The sequence below is a fragment of the Rattus rattus genome, chromosome 1 (genome assembly GCF_011064425.1).
Source record: "Rattus rattus isolate New Zealand chromosome 1, Rrattus_CSIRO_v1, whole genome shotgun sequence".
Lineage (NCBI taxonomy): Eukaryota > Metazoa > Chordata > Mammalia > Rodentia > Muridae > Rattus > Rattus rattus.
This window is the reverse complement of record NC_046154.1, coordinates 23,744,229-23,766,449: the sequence shown is the minus strand read 5'-3', so window position 1 is coordinate 23,766,449 and position 22,221 is coordinate 23,744,229. Positions and strand designations below refer to the sequence as shown.

The window sequence follows — 22,221 nt, the reverse complement described above, 5'->3', positions numbered from 1 at the left end:
CTGTCTGTCTGTCCTTCCGCTCCCCCTCCATGTCTGAAACTCAAAGCGACCTGCCTGCCTCTGCCCTCCCCACTTTGACTATATAATAACGCACCGAGTCCCCTGAGTCCTGCTGGAATGTTGACCAATCGCGTTGTATTAATCATGAACAGGTGACCATGGCTACAGCCATGCCAGGTCCAGAGGACACCATCTCCCAGCATGCCTCAGCGTCTGGCTTTCTCTTACGTTCCTTCCACCCCACCTTCCGAGATGTTCCCCGAGCCTCGGTGGAGGCAACGCTGGTGATACAAATGCTCCATGAATGACTGAGTACTCAGTGGCCCCTTAGTCCCGACATTTTGAGCACTTATGAGTCTCTGTATTAACCTGTGCCCACTGCAGGGAGAAGCTGCCTCTCCCACCAGGGTTGAGGGCAGTGCTGACCAGCTGGCACAAATATAGATGCTAGAGGTTGGCTCCTTATAAACACCCGAGGCCCAGAGGAACAGCAGGTCATCCACGGCCACAACAAAAAAGAACGATAAATAAACACAAAATCACAGTCCTGCCTGGGCCAGATGTCCTTCTCTGTGCCGAACGCCCTCCACCTTCCGTTTTGACACCTGACTATAGGCCAGCCCAGCACCCAGCCCTCTTAGAACCTTGGGTTCCTTAAGGCTACACCATTACCATTGCTCCTTAGACCTTAAAAGCTGCCTCTCCCTCCTCCCTTCCTCAAACTGCTATATTTAAAAACTCTGTGTGTATGTATGCGTGTGTGCGCACACACACACACACACACACGCAGATGGTTGTGTGACTGAGAACACTTGCAGATTAAATGCTGTTTCAGAGGACGGGGGTTCAGTTTCCAACACCCTTATGCTAGGCTGTCCTGGTGTTCTGTAGACTCGAAAGATCTAGCATTTGCCCTGAGGTGATTTCCGTTCTACAGCTGGAGCCTGACTTCATGGTTCCTGATCCTTGGCCGCTAGATGGCAGGTTTCTTGTTTTGTTTTGTTGTTTGTTTGGCTCCCAGGCTTGCCGGTCACACCCAGGCCTTGGTTCAGACCTTGCCTGAGCAATGCTAACCCTTCCTCTGCCCTTTGCCTGTCAGGCCGTCTGAGTGACCTGGTCTGACCTTTATCCCCATCACTATGCTCAAATATTTACCAGTGATGATGGCACTGACCTTGAGACTGAAGAGCAGCCTGGACCAGAGGATCCTGGCTGTGAAAGAGGAAAAGGGCTTTGAGGACAGGCAGACTTGGGCTCTAATACCAAGCGGTTCCACCAGTTGTGTTTCAGCCTCAGTTTACCCATCTGTGAATAGGGCTGGAGGCTCAGGGGCAAAAACGCTGCCTTGCAGTTTCTGAGGAGGATCAGAGATACTGACTAACGTGTGCGAAGGGCGCGGCGACTCATAGAAGCCTGTGGTGAGAGTGGGATATTCTGGCTTTCACGGTGGAGAGAGGTGAGAGCCTTCAAAAGTAGCCACTCCTGTCCCAAGCATCTCTCCCTATTTCCCACACTGCCTTTTAAAACTCATGGTATTATGTAGCCCCCTGCATTTCAAGCCAGGTATTCTAGTTCGTCCATCGGGAGAATGGAGACTGTGTCTATCCTGTGACTGCCAGTGTCCCTGGAAGAGTGGCGGAGGGTGTCTATCAGTATCTGTGGAAGGAAGGTGCTGGGGCTCCCAGCTGTGTCAGCGTGCCCTGAAGTGTGACAAGTTGTTCCCTCCCTCAGTCTTGATTCCTGTCAGTTTTCAGCTTCCCAACGCTGGCCAGTAGCACCTTCAGAGGAGAGATAGCTGTATGTGGAGGCTCTGTGCCTTCGGACAGGGCCACGCCCGAAGCAAGGTCCCCTTGTGGCAGAGTGATGTAAGTGTGGAAGGCACACGAGATGGACCTTTGGAACCGGTCAATCCAGAGGCAGCGAGGTCAGTCACAGGACAGTGAAAGCCGTTTTCTACATCCCACCTTTTCCTCCTGGACAGCTGCCTTCAGAAGCAAAGGGCATAAATGATGAAATTGACCACACGAGGATGGGCCAACGGCTTACACTGGTAATCCCAGTACTTAGAGGGTTGGCCTCAGAAGGACCCAGTCTGGTTAATTGAGCAGTAGTTTTCAACCTGTGGGTCACAGCCCTTTTGGAAGTTGCACAGCAGATAACCTGCATATCAAATATTTACATTACAATTCATTACAGTCATGAAGTATCAAAGAAATAATTTTACGGTTGGAGTCACCAAAATGTGAGGAACCGTATTAAAGGGTTGCAGCATTAGGAAAGTTGAGAACCACTGATGTAGAACATTCCAGGCCAACCTGGGCAATTGAGACCCTGCTTATAAATACACAAGAAGTAGATTACAGTGTTTGGTTTGGGGCGGAAGCTGAGAAAACCCACTTCAGATACGGAAGCTTTAAAATGGAAACTTCATTTTCTGAGCAGTCTGGGAAGCAGGCAGTTCAGGTTCTGAACTTGGTTCCCAAAGGGAGATTGTACAACATTTTAAGGGATGGGAACACAAAGTGAGGGGATTTGGGGGGAGCTGCAGTGTTTTCCAATTGTATTTGACATTATGGGTTAACAAGGGAGTGCCCACTGGAGGCTGGGCAGTGCCCAGGGCGCCTGGCTTTAAGGTCCTTAATTTATTCTCCTAGACATTAGGTCCGGAGCTCAGAGTGATACAGGGGAAAAAGGAGTGGGTCAGCTGCATGCAGTCCATTAGCAATTTCTATATTCTTTTACCGTTAACAGACAATTAAATAAATACATGGAGAAATGAGATAGGAGTTTATTTCTGGGTCTGGGAACATGAACTTATTTGACCCTGCCAGCAAGATGGAGAAGTTGTCCCTGAGATTTCTGGACTCCGATGACTGTTTACAACAGAAGCTGTTCAGCTATAGGGAAGTCCCCAGCTCCCCTGGGGCCTGGGCCCTTACATTTAGTTTCTGAGAACTCAGGACCTTTGGAAGAGCAGTCAATGCTTAACCACTGAGCCACCTCTCCAACCAGAAGTGAAGGAAGGGAGACCTTAGGTAACATGCACGCTCCAGGGTCATCCACAGCACGGCAGAAGCCAGGCATTGGTGGTGTGACGGGTGGTTCACAACCGTAAACCTAGTATTCAGGAGGCAGAGTCAGGAGGATCAGGGTAAGTTCATGGCCATCCTGATCAACAAACACAGTATTAAGCCACCAGCACTCCTACAGAGTGAGACCCTGTTCTGATAAAGCAGGGAGGAGGAAGGGGTGGGGAGATGTAATGCAACCCCCTTCTGCCCGGCTATTCCAGAGCAAACCAAGGGAAACTTTAGAAAGAAGAAAACAGGTGCTGGGGAGACGGCTCAGCAGTTAAGAGCCCTGACTGCTCTTCCAGAGGTCCTGAGTTCAATTCCCAGCAACCACATGGTGGCTCACAACCCTCTGTAATGAGATCTGATGCCCTCTTCTGGTGTGTCTGAAGACAGCTACAGTGTACTCATATATAATAAGTAAATAAATAAATAAATCCCAGATCTTTCTCACAACCTGATGGACTTCCCTCGTGAACGAACATGTAACTCTTGGGTTCATTCAAATTTCAAGAATTATTATGGAAGTTCACTTCTGTCCTTACTTATTTTATTTTATTTTATTTTATTTTTGAGACAGGGTTTCTCTGTATAGCCTTGACTCTCCTGGAACTCGCTCTGTAAACAGGCTGGCCTTGAGCTCACAGTGATCGGCCTGCCTTTGCCTCCTGAGTACCGGGATTACGGGGACTAAAGCATGCACCACTCCACCCTGGGCCTGTGCCCCTTTGTGATTCCCCTAATGCTGTCTACTTTGCCCATTCTTTTCCTCCTCTATAAGTAGATACTAATAAGCATTCTTGTGGTGATTCCCCTGTTTTCATGTTGATGCGTTTATGTGTTTTCTCTCCCCTTCAACCTTCCCTGGACCCAGAGGAGAGACATTGAGAGAGGATATGTTTGGTCTCACAGCACACAGACACTGCAGTTAGGGAGAGTTAGGGAGCTGCTGCTTTAAAACCCACCTTGTCGGGTTGGAGATTTAGCTCAGTGGTAGAGCGCTTGCCAAGCAAACGCAAGGCCCTGGGTTCGGTCCCCAGCTCCAAAAAAAAGAACCAGAAAAAAAGAACCAAAAAAAAAAAAGAAAAAAAAAACCCACCTTGTCTTTTAGGGGGGTGAACAGATGAGGGGCTAAGAGCACTTGCTGCTCTTCCAGAGGACCTGATTTCAGTTCTTAATCCCCATTTCAGGGGTTTGGGGGTGCACAAGTCCTTGTATTTCCAGCTCCAGGAGATTAGCCTTCTTCTGATCTTCTAGGTACCTGCATGTACATACACACACACATGCACACACGCACACACACACACACACACACACACACACACATGCACACACACAGTGAAAAATAAGAGACAAATCTTTAGCTGGACATGGTGACGCACAGTTTTATTTCCCACACTCAGGAGGCCAAGGCAGACATACCTTTGTGAGTTCAGAGCCAACTTGATCTACAAAGTGAGTTCCAAGATAAACCCTATTTCAAAAGAAAGAAAAGGCATCTGGGGCGATGGCTCAATGGTTAGGAGCACTGGCTTAGGAGTACACTAAAAGTGTGGTTTCAGTCTCTGCACCCACACGGTGGCTCACATCTATCTGTAACTCTGGTTCCCAGGGACCCAATGCCTTCTTTTTTTTTTTTTTTTTTTTTTTTTTTTTTTTTTTTTTTTTCTGGAGCTGGGGACCGAACCCAGGGCCCCGAGCTAAATCCCCAACCCCGCCTTCTTCTATCCTTAGGGGCACCAAGCCCTTAACTGCGGAGCCATCTTCCCTGACCCCTCTTTGGTGTATTTTGATGCAGATTCAGCCCCACTCGTAAGAGCCCTGTGAGCTAAAGTGGGGAGAAGATTCCATGCTAACACAGGGGCCTTGGTCCCCCGCAGGAACCTGAGGCCAGGTTCTCTGCTCTCTGCTGCGCTACTCAAATCATTTCCCTTTGACCCGACACTTCTGCTTCTAGGACTTTGCCTCACAGATACTCTGGCTTCAGCGGAACGATGTAGGTGAAAGGTCAGTCAGCTCGGCACACTGTGTAACCAAGGGAAACAGTGAGGTGCGTGTGGCAAGAACCAAGGCAGGCAAGTTAAACTCCAGGCACATAGGGGCCACTTAGACAGGGCGGGGATGGGGGATGTGTGTGACTGTGTACACTCGGGAATGAGAGGGGCCGAGAGCTCCGAACACTAAAGGGAATTTAACCGTTTGTGTAGATAAAGGGGCTGGGAATGAATGTGCACGAAGGACCAGCACTCCCAGCAACACGGGGCACCTAGTTCCAGAGAAAATGGCTTCCTGTGCCTTCAGCCCCCCGTGACACTCAGATTTTAAAGAAAAATGCTCCCAGCCACTTTATTTTTAAGGATATATTAATTTTATCGCTCAGACAAGGCCTCACTCCGTAACCTTGGCTAGCCTGGAACTAAAAGCTGTTTTACGGGTACGAGTGTTTGTGTCTGTGAATCACTTGCATGCAGTACTCTCAGAGGTCAGAAGAGGGGGTCAGATCCCCTCGGACTGGAGTTAACAGACAGTTGCCTGAGCTATGTGGGTGCTGGGAATTGAACCCAGGTCCTCGAAAACAGCAGCCACTGCTCTTAACTGCTGATCCGTCTCTCCAGCCCCACGCCTAGTGACTCTAAAACACAAAATAGTCTCCTTTGGGCAATTTGAGTTTTAGTCAAGAAGTTGCTTTCCGAAGCTTAAATCCACTCCAGGCCTGAAGATTTCTCCCCCACCCCACCCCTTCTTCTCCTCTCCCTCCCTTCCACCTTTGCGTTAATCTCTACAGAGTACTTGCTGGGTGTCAAAAGTGTTCTGAAATAGGACAGTGACCAGGCACCACCCAGGACCTCTGGGAGCTGACATTCCTTGTGGAGAGATTCGGTCCTTCAGTCCTGTGAGTGGAAGGTTCCAAGGGAAGCTGAGGTAGACAGGGGACCCTCTCTGATTAGGTAACACCTAAATAGAGATCTGAGTGAAGGTCAGACAGACATGCCAAGCCACGTCACAGGGGACACCTGGCTTGTTGAAGCCCTGTCCCGCTCTGTCCTGCTCTCTCCAGAGTCCTGTCATCTCCAGAAGCCCCACCTTGCTCTCAGCACATAAATCCATTTGGACAGGGCCAGGACCTGTACGAAAGCTCCCAGGGTGTAAACGGCCTGTGTTAGCCAATAGACCCCAAGGCAGGAAAGTGGAGGTGGCTGAGTCAGTAGGCCTGGTGAAGTCCTCTATTGCAGAGGCTGACGTAGGAGTTAGACCTGGCACTCTGGTGCTGGCCACCCTGAAGGCTATCACTGTGGGAATTGCCATCTGAAGATCCCTGGCAAGGACAGTCCTACCAGTGGGTTGCCTGGGAACACCCTCTTCCCCAACCATCCCAAGATATTCACACCAGGCTCATGGTAACCACAGCTGGCTCCGTCATCCAGTGGCTCAGGAAGCATACACACCTGACCTGTCTCCACAGAGATGTGACTCCATAGAGATGCGGCACCCTCTACACTGAGGCCTTTGCAGGGAGGGAGGAAGCTTGTACCAGTCATTTTATCCCTTGGAATCCTCAAGCGAGACGCCAAGCTGTGTCATCGTAGGGGATGTTTGGCTCGTTTGAAGCCCCTGCCCATCCTACTTTTCTCCCTCCTGTCATTTCTCCTTCTGGTCCTTTAAAAACCTCACCTTGCGGGGTTGGGGATTTAGCTCAGCGGTAGAGCGCTTGCCTAGCATGCCAAGGCCCTGGGGTCGGTCCCCAGCTCCTGAGGGAAAAAAAAAAAACCCACCTTGCTCCCAGCCCACAGCTCCAACATTCATTCACTAACTGTCCTTAGCCTGTGGACCTGCTCTTTCTTCTGCCGGAAGTCCTTTTTGCTCCTGAGGCTCCTGGGGTACTGGTCCTAGGAGGTCCAGCGACTAGGAAAGTCACCCTGCCTCCGGTGTGGCTGCAAGGACAGTTTTCAGCTAGACCCCAGAGGTTCAGTCCTGGCTTTGTCACATGTGAGGCCAGGAGGCCTTGAGCAATGGAGTCTAACCTCACCCTTCCAGGACTCCTTTTTCTTTTCTTATTCTGGGTAAAAGTTGGAGGGGAAGGGAAGAGGAAAGAGGGGAAGGGCAGGCGAGATGGCTCAGGGGACAAAGGCACCTGCCGCCTCGACTGATGGATCTAAGTTCAGTGTCTGAGACTCATGTGGTAGGAAGGGGAATGGACTCTTGCGTGTTGTGCTCTGACTTCCACAGGTCTCTCCCTCTCCCTCCATGACTGTCTCTGTCTCTGTCTGTCTGTCTGTCTGTCTGTCTCTGTCTCTGTCTGTCTCTGTCTGTCTGTCTCTCTCTCTCTCACACACACACACACACTGTTAAAACATTAATTTAAAGTAACAATCCTTTCCTCTAGAGCGACACCTAAGACCCTCTCTCATGGGCTGCCCCAGGCGGTGTTGCCCATATTGTGAGAACAAACTATGCCCCGTTTATCATTTTCGCCCTGGTGTCTCTGATGTTGGTAGCGATTGGTCTTTGACTTGGGACAGAAGGTGGCAAAAGTGGGCACATTCCCTCTTGGTGGCCTCGTGGTGTCTGACAAGAGTGACAATCTCCTCCGAAGCCTGAGAGGTCCCCAGTATTTGTGCTGAACAAATACATGGTAAAAGGTTGGGGCTAAGACGGCTCTCGTTCTAGAGTGGGGCTCTCTCCTTCCAACTCATCCGAATCATCAACATGGTGTGCTGTGCTGGAGCTGACAGGCTCCGGAGAGCTATGCAGAATGCCTTTGGGAAGCCCCAGGGCACAGAGGCCAGGGTCCATCTTGGACAGGTCAGCATGGCTATCTGCCCTAGGCTACAGAATAAAGACCATGTGACTGAGGCCCTGCAGAGAGCCAGGCTCTCCGGCAGCAGCAAGAGATCTGCATCTCAGAGGTGGGGCTCTATTAAGTTTAATGCAGATGAATTTGAAGACAGTACAGACGTTCTCAGTCTGTAGGTCATGACCCCTGTGTGTGGGGTTGGGGGGGTGGAGCAACCCGACCCTTTCACAGGAGTCCCTTAAGACCATCGGAACACACAGATAATTATGGTGGGGTCCCCACAGCATGAGGAACTGTGTTAAAGGGTTATGGTGTCAGGAAGGTTGAGAACCGCCGATAAGAGGCATCTCATCCCTGATGGCTGTTGGGCTCAGATACATCCCCACTTGTGGTGTCCCAGACAGACAGCGGGCCCTGCACTCCGTCCGGAAGACTTCCAGTGAGCTGAGTCCTACACCCTACAATGTTCAATTGTCAACCTTACACCTAGAAAAAAAAGGGAAATACCATGTGGCATTTATTGAGTAGCTCCTGCAGGCCAGGCCATGTGAGCACTTTTATGATTTAGTCTCCTCACAAGAACTCTGTGGAGGGTCCCCACCCCCACCCCCACCCCTGTCTCTCTCCGTGGGGGTGTATCTAGAAAGGGTATGCAACTTGCTTATGGTGACATAGTTGGTACATTGCAGAGCTCACAAATGTGTGACCTTGTTGGGGACATCGCAGGCGCCACCTGTCCATTCTTTCTCTCAATATGAGCACCTTAAAGCCTTTTCGTGTTAAATCTGAGTTCAGAGCCTGGCTTCTGAGGCCTGTTGACTTTTGTTGGGGCCTTGAGGGAGGCCACCTAGGCCTCCAACCTCACTGGAAACCTTCTTCCTAGGATCTGAGACAACAGCTGGATAACATACAGTTACCCACAAGGCCCCAGGGTCCCGAGCCTAAAGGATTCTGGGGGGCGGGGGAGGGGAGATTCTGTGCTTCTGGACCATAGAGGCCTTGCTTCCACCCAAGGGCCTGAACTGAGCTGTGGGAGGTGTGTTCTCAGCGCTGCTTTCCTGCTGCCTGGGCTGAGCCAGAAGTTGCTACATAGCAGGACTGTGAAGGAAATGCTGGGGTTACTCCTTAATACCATCCCTGTGCCACAAGATAAGAGCCGGCTTGCATCCAAGCCCTGTGCTAGGCAACTGGACAGCCTTGAGAAGGTTGCACTCTGGAACCTATTTCCTCGGTCACAGACAAAGATGGTGACAGAGCATGGAGCTGACAGGCAGTGAAGAAGCCCTGTCCTCACTGAACCACTGGGCTCTCAGAGGGTCATGGCTAAATGACGTTTCTCCTGGGCCACTTGGTAGAGCCTGAGCCCGACACATCTACGGCTGCCTGAGTTGGGATGCATCTTTCCCAGCTCTGCGTTCTACCCATAAAACAGCGGCCATCACATTCACCTCAAAGGAATGTTCGAGGTTTAAACAAGGTCAATAAGAAGGCCCCATCTCTGCTCAGAGCTCACGTCTCCGGAGCATAGAGTGGCAGACACAGTACCTGTTTCAGAGGGTTGTTTGGATCGAGAGAGGTTGCCATAGCAACCGTTTGGCTCACTGTTCGCCACATGCCAAGAACATTAAGTATAAATTGTGGATATTAAAACAAGTTAAGCGGGGGACAGGATGTGGTGGTGTATACTGGTGACCTCAGCGCTTGGGAGGTGGAACCAGGAGGATCAGGAACTTAAAGCCAGCCTTTGCTTCATTTGCGACTTCCAGGCAGAAGCTGCATGAGACTCTGTCTTTAAAAACATACAAATGAACAAAAAAAATACCTCCGTTGACAAAGCCCAAACCAACCGGAAACAAAGAATCAAAGTAACGGGAGCTAGTTCTTCCTTCCAAAAATAGAAGCCCAGTCCAACCCCTCTTCTAAGTCCTCAGTGTTTGTTTTGTTTTGTTTGAGACTGCGATTTCTTTGTATAACCCTGGCTGTCCTGGACACTCTATAGAGCAGGCTGGCCGGGAACTCAGAGATCCTCTGCCTCTGCCTCTGGCTCCTGAGTGCTGGGATCAAAGGCGTGTACCACCGCTGTCTGCAGTCTTTCACTTTTATTCATCCTGTTGAGACAGAGTAACCTTATGTTGCCCAGGCTGGCCAAACAATCCTCCTGCCTCAGCCTCCAGAGTAGTAGGCCTGGGATGGCAGGCCTGTTGCCTTGCCCCATGGATTAAGGAAATGTGGGGTTGTCTGAATTTGTTGAATGAGAGGCCAATTTCACACAATTCTCTTAAGATAACATGCTTCATCACAGTACAGAGTGAAATTTTGCAGTTGACCTAAGCCTAACCACCTTGCCCAGAGGTGCTGTCGTCTCTGTAATACTGAGGCCCAAAGAGCAAGGTTTGTCCAAGGTCACATGGTGAGCTGGGGTAGCACCAGGCTCCAATTCTGTTAATGTGCCAGGGCTCCAGACTCAAGAGTTCATTAAGGGCAGAGCCCTAACACCCACCTACCGGCCTAGTCACTCAAGACCCAGTTTGGTACTCCATTTTTGTTAGGTATGGGTATCCCGAACACCACGGGAAGGGGCAGGCATATGAGGCACTGAAAGCCAGCATTTACTGGAGGCATAGCTTGCCTTTAAAACCCGTTGGGCTGGGGTTGGAGATTTAGCTCAGAAGCACAAGGCCCTGGGTTCGGTCCTCAGCCCCATTAAAAAACAAAAAACAACCAAAAAAAAAAAAACAAAAAAACAAAACAAAACAAAACAAAAAAAACAACCCATTGGGCTGTTCACCTTTTTTGCTGCACCCACCCCTGGAAGAGGTGACCACGGGGAGTGGTTGTTTTGATGGAGATCTAGACAAACCAGGACAAGGAAAATGTCAGAGATCATGGGATGAGCCTTTGATAAGCCAGACAGCCCAGCTTGGGACGCAGTTCCTCAGGCAGAGTGGCATCTGGATGACAGTAGCAGAAGGATGACAGGTATGTGCTGAGCTTGAGCTGGTCTCAGAGCACTTGTTAGGACACTCCTCCGGTTGTCTTAAAACTATCACAGACTGAAGCCTGCGTTTTTGGGGAAGTGGGCAAACTCCGCAGGAGTCTGCGGTCCATTCCTGAGCCTAGCTTCTCTGGGCCTCCTATTTTCAGACTATACTGTGACCGTAGGAGGTCCGGGGATGCGTCAGGCAGTGATCCCTCCTGCAGCCTGAGCTTGCATAACGCCAAGCGGGAAGCTGCAGCCTGGCGGAGGCCGCTGAGCGCCGGGTGCCCAGCGCCGCCCTCCCGGTCCGGGGCGTGGCCGCTGCCTCTTTATCTGCGACTCCAGCTGCAAGGACGCAGCAGACAGCTCCCAGCTCTGCTCTGACCACAGGTGAGACTGCTCTTGGAGATCCTGAGGCTGGGCTGGGCTGGGCTGAGAGTAGAGAAGTTTTCCGGTGGGCACGCGGGTTGGGAGGGTGTGCTCCTAGCTCTGCATACTGCGGTGCGCAGTGGCGGAAGTGGGCAGGTGGTGGAAGATGGGGCGAGGCCGAAGACAGCAGGACCCTGACAGCCGGACTGTTATGTAGGGGAACACCTCGCGGTAGGGGTGGGGAGAGGTCGCCAAGGGAATCGGCTATAAGGAGGGGACCGGAAGAAGCAAAGTCTGAGGTCATCCCCGGGAGGACGGGAGGAGCAATGGGGGTCACTGTAGCGGGGAGTGGGGAGAGCAGAAGGATTATGGGAGGACCCGAGGTAGTGTGTCATGGAGAAGGAGGATCAGGGCTAGAGCATAGCCTATGAGCTTGTGGAATGGGGAGAATACTTGAGTGTAGTCTGCAAAAGGTAGGTATAGGAGACGCCTGTGCAGGATCACACCCACGGAACAACCCCACAGGCTGTGTGCTTGCGTTCTAGGAGCTAGGTGAGCTCCTAGGGGCAAGAGGGAGCAGGGGTGGAGGTGTGTGTGTGTGTGTGTGTGTGTGTGTGTGTGTGTGTGTGTGTGTGTGTGTGTGTGTGGTGTAGATCCTTCTGGGGAACCCCAAGAAAAGCTTTAGGGAGGTGGGAGGGCTACCAGGCCAGAATATTGGACCCCTTCCCTAGCGTCAAGAAAGCCAGATTGAAAAGAAGGAAAAGAGACATGGCCACACCATCACCATCACCCTCAGCCTTAACCTGAGAGGTTTTCTCCCAGCAGCCCCTGCAGCATCTTAGGCAGCCTCAGGCTATGCGCTGAGAGGTTTGGTGGATTCTTCAAGCTGGATTGTTCTTGTTGGGTACCCAGGACACCATGTTGAAGCTCTCCCCTTTCGGGTGCTCTCCTTGGAGCCGTGGGGGTGTCTGAGCTTTGGGGAAGAATTTCCTTAAATTTCCATTCTGATCACGTTTCTGAGTACAAACGGAGACCCACCACGCAGAGTCAAACACAAGTGGTTTCTGTTCAGTCCTGGAAGACAGGGAGGTAGCTTTTTCTTTTAATTGGTTGAGACGAATTGGAGACTTGCAAAGAGGGAGGTGACCTGGTTGCTGAGAGATCCGAAGGCCTGCCAGGGCTTGTCCAATCTACATTCATCCACACAGGGTACCCAGAAGTTGCCTGGAGCCCTGTTTCTGGAGTAAGGCTTAAACAAATGTTGGTATTATCTTTCCTCTGGGCCTGGATCACCCGATGTACCTGCTGCTTGAAGCTGTGCAGAAACATGTGGGAAAGTAGCTACTGGAGCTGACTGATGTAGTCCCAAACCACAACCATTTGGTGTCCTCCATGGCTTGCCTTTCCTCAGGCCCCCTCTGGAGGATTTGCCTCCCACAGTCACAATAGTAACTCTGACTAGACTTCTTATTGCTATTCTTTATCTTCTGTAGATGGGAGTCTTGGTGTTTTTCCCACATGGGCCTTGAACTCCTGGGTTCAAGTTATTTTCCCTTCTGTCCCCAAGTGGCTATTAACTTATTTTTGAAGCAGGATCTTAGTATGTAGGCCAGGCAGGCTTCGAATAGCACTTCTACCTTGCCTCCTAATTGCTAGGGTTCGTTCGTTCTTTCTTTCTTTCTTTCTTTCTTTCTTTCTTTCTTTCTTTCTCTCTTTCTTCCTTTCTTTCCTTCTTTCCTTTTCCATTCCTTCCTTCTTTTCTTCCTTTCCTTTTCTCTCTTTCTTTCTTCCTTCTCCCTTCCTTTCTTTCTTTATTTCTTCCTTCCTTCTTCCCTTCCTTTCCTTTCTTTTTTTGTTTCTGAAAGCAGGGTTTCTCTGTGTAGCTCTTGGCTGTCAGAGCAGACTAGCCTCAAACTCAGGAACTCAGAGATCTGCCTGCCTCTGCTTCCCGAATGCTGGGATTAAAGGCAGGCGACACCACTCTCTGGCCAAGGATTATTTAATTTTTAACGGGATCATGGAAACATGAAAAATTATGTGTGCATGACGGAACGCACCTGTAATCCCAGCAGTCAGGAGGCAGAGGCAGGGGAATCAGGATTTGAAGGCCAGTCTGAGCAACATGGTGAGATCCTGTGTGAAAAGGACAGAGAGGGCCGAGCCAGTAAAACGTTTGCTGGGTTGGTATGAGAACTGAGTATGACCCTCCAGCACGCACATGAAAAGCCTGTCACAGCAGGGCTGAGGTAGGCCTTAGGAGACTCCTCGGCCAGTCAGTCTAGCCCAATTGGTGACCTCCAAGTTGGACGAGAGACCCCGCCTCAAAATAAGGTGGAATGTGGTAGAGGTCCTGACAGACCTCTGTCTTCACAGAGACTCACATGTGGGCGTCGTGCATACAATGGGCATGCATAAGGGCATGCATACACAAGGGCATGTATACACATGTGCACACCCACAGAAAAAGAAAGGCAGAAGGAAGAAAGCAAAGAAAGAAGAATAAATAAAGGAGAGGGGGAAAAAAAAGAAGGAAGGGAAAAGAGACGTTTGTACATTGTGTGATTTCTGAATCCTGGTTTTGTTCTCTATCTAATGAGGCCAAACCTTGTTCTCCATGGAGAGATAATATAATCTTTAGGAGAGCATGCCGAACAGTCTGAACACAAAGCAACAACGAATGTTTTACACGCCAAGGACGGGAAGAAGTGCGGGGAAAACCAAGCCTTCTGACCCTGGTTGTTTGTGAGGCCTGAAGCAGCGTCTGAGAGCTGAGGAACAACCAGGCTAATTTGCTAAATATTTTGCAGGCCTAAAATATGGATGGAATGTCACAGGGCCTCAGCACCCTTCGAAGTAGGTGGATTCATTTTTTTCCTCCCTTCAAAAAAGGAGCCAAAGTGCAAGGGCCTTTTCCAGCGCTTATGTGGTTGAGCGAGGAGATCCCAACAAAAGCAGTAGAACCTCAGGGCCAGTAGTGAGCACCGAGCGATGACAGTTTTTGAAGAGCCCAGTGGTAGCTCTTTTTAGCCTCCCAGGAAACCAGCTCAGGGAGGTAAAGGAAGTCTCAGGAAGTTACCAAGCGAGGAAGTCCCAGACTTCAGGTTCCAGCCCCACACAAAACCCAGACTTTCGGTCTTCTTCATGGTTGAGTTGTAGGTGCTCACCCTTCAGACAGTGGCCCTGTCTTTTTCACAGCAGCCCTTTGGCTTGCTTCCTTCCACAGGCATCCGTGTGGGTGAAATATCAGAATATCTGTGGGTGAATATCTGTGTTCTCTGTTCTGTGGGGTAGCCTGGTGGCTGGAAGTTAGTAAGCATTGGTTGAAAACTGAGCATGGAGGGGCCAGGCTCGCCCTCTCCAAATACCACTAAGAGGTATGTGAACTCATTCCGGGAGGAATTAGAGTCGATGAACCTTGGAAGAAAAGGTGAAGAGGGTGACCTAGAGTTTGGGTAAAGAGAGGCTTGAGAAGGTGAACTGGAGAAGGTGGGTGGGTGACCAGAATTCTGGCTTCTCTTGGCAACCTATGTGTTTTTAAAGATGTATTTTATTTTATGTGTGTTTCTGCATGTAGGGTTTGTGCAGATGCCAATAGAGTTTAGAAAATGGCATCAGAGCCCCCCTGGAGGTGGAATTACAGGCAGTTATAGCCTGTGGGTACTCAGGTCTTTTGCGAGCAGCATACACTTAGCTACCAAAGCACCTCTCCAGCCCAAGGCGGTTTATCTTTTGGGCTGCCTGCTTACAGTTTGCCCTCTAGTGCCCTATAGATCCATGGTAGGGCAGCTGGGGTTAAGACTCCTTCCCTGGGGAAGTCACTTCCCAGCCACCTTTTCTGGGTCTGTGGACAAGTGCCAATTTTCAGAATTCAGATTCCTCCTGCAATCCGGAAGTATTGTCCTGGCTGCTCCTCGCTGAGAACAACTTAATGATTACATAGGTCAGTGTCCTCAGGAGTACCAACTCTAGCCAAACTTCCCTGGTCCTTAAATGTGTCCCCACAAATCAGGTGTGTCAGGGGACAGTTGACCACTTCCCTCCCCAAGACAGGGTCTAATGCAGCCCAGGCTGGCCTTGTACTTGCTATATAGCTAAGGATGACCCTCAATTGCTGATCCTCCTGCCTCCACCTCCCAAGTGCTGAGATTACAGGGGGGGGGCAGCACTCTAGGCTAAGATACAGTTGTTTTTCTAACCCTCCCCCCAGATCCACTGGCCCAGATTGAAGGGCTTTTGTATTTGTTATGATGCTGGGTGGGACCTTGGGCCTGTGCCGGCCAAGGCCACTCTCCCAGCTTAAGGACAGATTTTTTTTTTTCCGTTTGTTTTTGTTTTCTTTTTCTTTTATTTTTTTAAATTGGATTTTTTTAATTTACATCTCAAATGTTATCCCTTTTCCCGGTTTCCCATCCATAAACCCCCTATCCCACCCTCCTCCTCCCCGTTTAAGGACAGCTTTTTAAAGAATTCCCCTCAAGCTAGCCACAGGCTGTGATTTCTCTGATCACTTTAGTAGTCATAAAAATGGCAGCAGTGATTTACTGAGCCTCTAAATGGGGCTCAAACTTAGTTCCAGCCATTTAAATCTCAGCAGCAATTTCTAAGGTGTGCACTTTTATCTTTCCCACAAGGGAGCCAAGAACCAAAGAGTCCCTTTTTTTTTCTTAAAGATTTATTTATTTACTCTATTCATGTGAGTACACTGTCACTGTCTTCAGACACACCAGAAGAGGGCATCGGATCCCATTACAGATGGTTTATGAGCCACCATGTGGTTGCTGGGATTTGAACTCAGGACCTCTGGAAGAGCAGTCATGCTCTTAACCGCTGAGCCATCTCTCCAGCCCCTTACCCTTTTATTCTTAACTCCTCTTCTGATTCCTTCTGAATCAGCCAAGAGCACCTGCTGTCCTCCTGGACCCTAGACGTTTGGGACCAGTTGGCTCCGCTCTTCTTTTGTTGTGTGAACTTGGGTACGCCACAGCTCTCCAGATAGCACCATACTCCTGTCATGGAGGTGTTGTCTGTGACTGAGGCCTAACTGGGAGGGCGCATATGGAGCCTGGATTTTACTAGTGTGGGAGTCAGTAAGAAAGGGAGGAGGAAGGCATCTTTAGTCTCACCTTCCTATGACATCACACAAGACACCTCCAGATCCTTGGAAGCCCCAGCCCTAGGGTCCCTTGTCTGTGCAAGTGCCACTAGCACTGAGCATTCGGTGACTTTGTACCATCCCACAGCAGATCATTGGGTTCCAGGATCCAGGGAGATACCCCCAGGTTCCCAGTGTAGGTTGAGAGGCCTAGTGGGAGGTAGTGGCATTATGCTGAGCTGGCTTTCCAGACTAGGCCGGGCCTGGCTGCTTGATTGGCAGACCATTCTGGATGCCCTAGGGCCTCTCTCCACAGTCAGCTCTTTCCGTTGGCCCAGGCTTGACCTCTGACTCTGGTTTCTCAGGTGGGTCTCTGAGTTTATGGCCAGCCTGGTCTACAGAGCTAGGCAGAGAAACCCTATCTTGAAAAACAAGAGTGTCCAGGCTTTCAGGCAGAGCACTGGTTGCCTGGGCATGCTCTCTCCCACTTCCTCTGGCCTTAAGTAAGAACCTCTTTATCTCTCTGGGGTGCACCTTATGTAACAACTAATTGGGGACTAGTGCTTACCTCCCAGGGAACTGATTACAAAATGATAGCGAAGAATGAACAGATAGAGAGAGCTGTTTGGTTTCACCTGGCTTTACCATGCGGTCATGACTGGGGAAGGAGGCCTAAGCCACGTAAACTTGACATATGTAGGGCTCAACAAAGCTGAGTAGATTTTGCTATTGGACTCCCCAGAGCCTGTGGTGACATTGGGAGGGTCCAGGAGTGAGAGACAGAGGCTAGGAGTGGACTTAACAGATCACAGGGAACCCAGGCGGTCAAGGGGGTAACTAGGTGTCCATAGGATCCATCCAGCTTCACTGTGCCCAGGGCAGAGGGAGCCTTGCTGTGTTGGTTAGGTCTAGGAGGGAACTCTCAGGTCTAGTGTCCTTGTAAGCCACACAAGATGTGTTCTGAGGCCTATTCTGCCCCTGCAGACAAAAGACCAATGGAGGCCACGTTGTTATGGCTAAAGTCCATTCTCTTGAGAAGAGGGAGAAGCCCTGGGTGGAGATTGTTAATAGTCCTTGTTAATAGGTCATCTGAAGGATTCCTGAGTCTGTGTTGAGCCAGGCTCTCTGAGGTGAAGGAATCAGAAGAGCCCCACTCGTGCTCCCTAAGGCTAAGGAGCCCCCATGTACAGAGGTGTGTGACTGATCCAAGTCTGGAAGCCTAGAGAGTGGGTGTTTAGGGAGGGAGGGCAGGTTTGGGGCAGGTCCTGATGCCACCTGCACACATCACCCTCTTGAATTGTGAATGCATCTCCTGGGTGACCTGGGGGTATAGGCAGTGAGGCTCACACAGTCTTGGCTGGGGCAACGGTGTCTTTGGCTGGCATCTGGTGCTCCATGGACAGAGTCTAGAAAGCTTGATCAGGGAGTTGTCTGGCAGATATAAGAGATGAAGGTGGTGTCTGAGGGTTACCATGGCAGTGGTGAGCTCCGGGCCCAAGCAGCTTGGGGAGGAAAGGATTTATTTGGTTTATGCTTCCACAGTACATATAACAGTTCATTTTCACAGGAGGTCAGGACAGGAACTCACACAGGGCAGGGACCTGGAGGCAGAGGGCATGGAAGGATGCTGCTTGCTGGCTTGCTCGGCCTGCTTTCTTATAGAACCCAGCCCACGGACGCCCCCACCCACAATGGGCCTTCCCTCATTAATTACTAATTAAGAAAATGCTCTCTAGGCTTGCCTCCATTCCAATTTCACAGGGGCGTTTTCTCAATCGAGGCTCCTGTTTTCAAGTTGATAGAAAACTAGCCAGCACAGATTGATAAACCTGGATTAAGGAGCAGGCAGCAGGCAAATGTGCCGTGTTTATTAAAGGAATGACACATGGCATGTGTCACCCTGTCTTCAACTTTTTTTTTCTTTCTTCTTTGTCATAAAGTACTTGACAAAGACCAGTCAAGTGAGGAAGGGTTTGATTTGGGCTCACGGTTCGAGGGTGCACAGTCCATCGCGGTTGGGAGGACACCGCGGTGTGCACTTCAGGTGGTCACATTGTACCCGGTCAGGAAGCAGAAAGAAAGGAAGGCTGGTATGGAGTGCCTTTCTCTCGCTCCTTTTGGAAATTTTTTTTTTAATTGGAAATGTAATTTTTTAATACAATGTATTCTAATTATGGTTTCCCCTCCCACAACTCCTCCCTGATCCTCCCCACTTCCCACTCACCCCAGACAACATCCTTTCTCACTAGAATATAAACAGTCATCTATAATAATAATAATAATAATAATAATAATAATAATAATAAAAGCTAGATTAGAACAAATCATGCAAACAAACAAACAAACAACAACAGCAACAAACCAAAGAAAAACTAGAAGAAACACAGATGCTGAGACACACGCATTCACGCACAGAAAAAAACTCAAAAAAAAAAAAAACCCCAAAAAAACCAGAGACCAGAGACCATAATATATAAGCAAAAAAAAAAAAAAAAAAAAAAAAAAAAAAGTAGGGGGTAAGGGGAAGCTCAGACAGAGCATTGTGAGACAAAAACAAAAACAAGACAAGGCTAAAACAAAGACCTCTGCTCTTTAAAAGAAAAGGAAAGAAAAAAAGGGCCGTTTTACGTAGGCCATCCACTGCTGGGCCTGGGGCCTGCCCCTAAGTATGGTTTGTGTACCCAGTGAGAGTTCACTGAAGAAAACTAACTTTTCCTTTACAAGCGGTATCAGTTGGAGATAGCTTCTGGGTTAGGCATGTGGGGTTCTGTTCACCCCCCCCCCCCGTATTCCACCCTAATCTGGCTTAGATTCGTGCAGGCGTTGGGTATGCAGTCAGGGTCTCTGTGAGTTCAAACCCCAGGGGCACAGGTCGGGAGGATGTTGCAGGTTTCCCTTGAATCCTAATTCTAGATAAACCAGGTTTAATCCCTCGTCCTGGAACTCAGAGCTTGGGACTGCACCTGTCCTGATTCCCACCTAGCCTACATCACACCCCAGACCAACTTCCTTCCCTTTTTAGTCCACAAAGTATGGAGACGAACTGCCCAGCCTCTGAGCTCACAGCGACACACTTAACGCCCGTGTGAGGTATAACGGTTTGATGGTAGGCACTGAAGTAGAGAGGTCGGGGGTCAAAGAAGAAATAGGTTTTGAAGAATTAATAGGCGTCTGCTGAGCTGGCAAGGTGGGCAGGATGTCACAGTAGAGGCAACAGCGTTGTGCAAAGTCGGGACCTGATGCAATGGCTGCGAGTGTCTGGTATAGCCGAGATAAGGAACAGTCGCACTTGGGCTGGGTAGTAAGGCCGGAGGAGGAAGTGGGTGGGGTCGGGGGGAGCAGGGGGTAGATTATGCAAAGGGAGGGGCAGTGGGCATTCCTGGTAGCTCTGGATGGGTTGTAGGTAGAGGTCATGGGTCTGTTAATAAGGGTGTTGTCACTCAGAGAGAACACGGATGGTGGCACAAGCTCCCGGGCTCAGAAAGCCTGTCTCCACATTCTGAGTTCAGCATGGCTCTACTTAAGCAGAGAAAAATAGTTAGGGCTGCTGTGTGGTGACTCTGCTAGAAAGTGACTGAGAGGCAGGACGCTTTATGAATGAGTGAACGAGGCCCTTTGAGGTGAGCATCTGCTGAATCAGGTCCCAGTTTGGAGAATGCAGGGAAGAGAGGTCGGCTTTTTTTGTTTTTATTTTTTTTTATTTATTTATTTTTTTTTTGGTTCTTTTTTTTGGAGCTGGGGATCGAACCCAGGGCCTTGCGCTTCCTAGGCAAGCGCTCTACCACTGAGCTAAATCCCCAACCCCTTGTTTTTAATTTATTCTTTTTTTTTTTTTTTTAAGGGTAACTCCTTGATCCTCAAACTCAGCCTAATGACAGGGGATGGGAGAGGAGACAGTCTGGGGCATTAGAGCCTCAGGTAGAGACACAAGGACTCTAGACTTTGCCCAGCCCCTCTCTTCCAGTTTTCCTGACTTCTCTTCCAGGTCCCAGGCATGGCGATGGCAGTAGCCCAGAAGTTCAGCCACCTGCTGTCTAGCCTGTGGCACGTGGGCCAGAAGCCTCTGCAAGCAGAACCGGTGTTTACAGTGGACCGGGCCGAGGTGCCACCGCTCTTCTGGAAGCCGTACATCTATGCTGGCTACCGGCCGCTGCACCAGAACTGGTGTTTCTACTTCCGCACACTGTTCCAGCAGCACAACGAAGCTGTGAACGTGTGGACCCACCTCCTGGCGGCCCTGGCCCTGCTGCTGCGGCTGATCGTCTTGGCGGGGAGCGTGGACTTCCGGGAAGACCCTCACGCTCTGCCCCTCTTCATCATTGTCCTGGCCTCCTTCACCTATCTCTCCTTCAGTGCCCTGGCTCACCTCCTGCAGGCTAAATCGGAGTTCTGGCATTACAGCTTCTTCTTCTTGGACTATGTGGGTGTGGCCGTGTACCAGTTTGGTAGTGCCCTGGCACACTTTTACTATGCCATAGAGCCGTCCTGGCATGACAAGGTGCAGGGTATTTTCCTGCCCACCGCTGCCTTCCTGGCCTGGCTCTCCTGCGCCGGCTCCTGCTACAACAAGTACAGCCAGAAGCCAGGCCTGCTGGGGCGCTCTTTCCAGGAGGTGCCCTCGGCGCTGGCCTATGCACTGGACATCAGCCCCGTGGTGCACCGCATCATAGTGTCTCCCCTCCCGGCCGAGGAGGATCCTGCCCTTCTCTATCACAAGTGCCAGGTGGTTTTCTTTCTTCTAGCTGCTGCGTTTTTCTCCACGGTTATGCCTGAAAGTTGGTTCCCCGGCAGCTGCCACATCTTTGGGCAGGGACACCAAGTTTTCCATGTCTTTTTGGTGCTGTGTACGTTAGCCCAGCTAGAAGCTGTGACGCTGGACTATCAGGCCCGGGGGGCCATCTATAAGCCTCTGCACGCCCGTTGGCCCCACAACTTCTTCGGTCTCTTCCTGCTCACCGTGGGCAGCAGCATCCTCACCGCGCTGCTCCTCAGTCAGCTGGTGCGGCGCAAACTCCATCAGAAGACCAAGTGAAAGCGAGTCGGTGGGAGCTGGCTGGGGTGAGAGAGGATGCTAGGGGCAAAAGCCTGGACTTGGCTCCAGATGGGAACGAGGCCTGGTAACGTCGATTATATTTGGCAGGCCATGACTCCCTGCATACAAACTCAGTGGCCAAAGTGGTGCTAGCCAATCCTTGGACCTGGGGATTGGCTGGGAGCCTCAGAGCCTTGCTCAATTCCCTGCCCTGGGAGGGGAAGAGATGAGGGACTCCGGACCGCTCCTCCCTTGCCTCCTCTCAGAGCTGAGGGTTGAGGGTCGGCTTTGGTCACCACCCTGGCTTGGGTTTTCCAGGTCGTTGGGTGAGAAGTAAGACTCAGGCCAGTGTCAAATTTGAGTCGAGAGGGGAGGGGAAGTCTTAGCGGCCACCACCTACGTGATCTCGCGGGTGGAGGGCAAAGAAACAGACCAAAAGATGGGTAGCATTTTGACTTTACTATCCCCTGCACCACAGCCTGGATGGTTGGGTTCCAGAGAGTCCCGAGAGACAAAAGATCCCCTCCACTGCCCATATCGCTGGGTCACAGCCCAGCCACAAAGCCTCACATCTAGCATTGGCCTGTATTTCTTGCACACAGTTTCCAGCTTCTCCCCGCAACTCATTTATGATTTTGTGCTATGTCTCCTTAGCTCACAGTTTCCGGGGGCTCCAGGCTTTAGAACCATTAGGAATTGTCAAGAAAAGCTCAAAGGCCAGACTCATCAGCACTGACGGGACCCTCGGAGCCTTGGGCTGGGAAGGGTGAGGAGGAGTTCGAAGACCGAGCTTAGAAGGGTTTTCAGGCAAGGGCGACGCAGATGCAGGGAGTTGCGGGGGAGGGGCTTGAGGCAAGTTTGTTCCCGGGGTCCCTGATATGCCTG

At 50.5% G+C, this 22,221-nt stretch overlaps 1 protein-coding gene across 2 annotated transcripts; it reads left to right on the top strand.

Annotated features, from left to right (window-relative positions):
• The first annotated feature begins 10,675 nt into the window (after positions 1-10,675).
• Positions 10,676-21,924, top strand: Paqr7 (progestin and adipoQ receptor family member 7). 2 transcript variants are annotated; one of them, XM_032896423.1, is made up of 2 exons: positions 10,676-11,233; positions 20,290-21,924. In XM_032896423.1, the coding sequence occupies exon 2, from the start codon at positions 20,299-20,301 to the stop codon at positions 21,334-21,336; it is 1,038 nt and encodes a 345-aa protein (XP_032752314.1). In that variant the 5' UTR covers positions 10,676-11,233; positions 20,290-20,298; the 3' UTR covers positions 21,337-21,924. The 2 variants fall into 2 exon arrangements, with proteins under 2 accessions (XP_032752314.1, XP_032752311.1); XM_032896420.1 differs by lacking the exon at positions 10,676-11,233 and adding an exon at positions 13,106-14,065.
• The last annotated feature ends 297 nt before the right edge of the window (positions 21,925-22,221 follow it).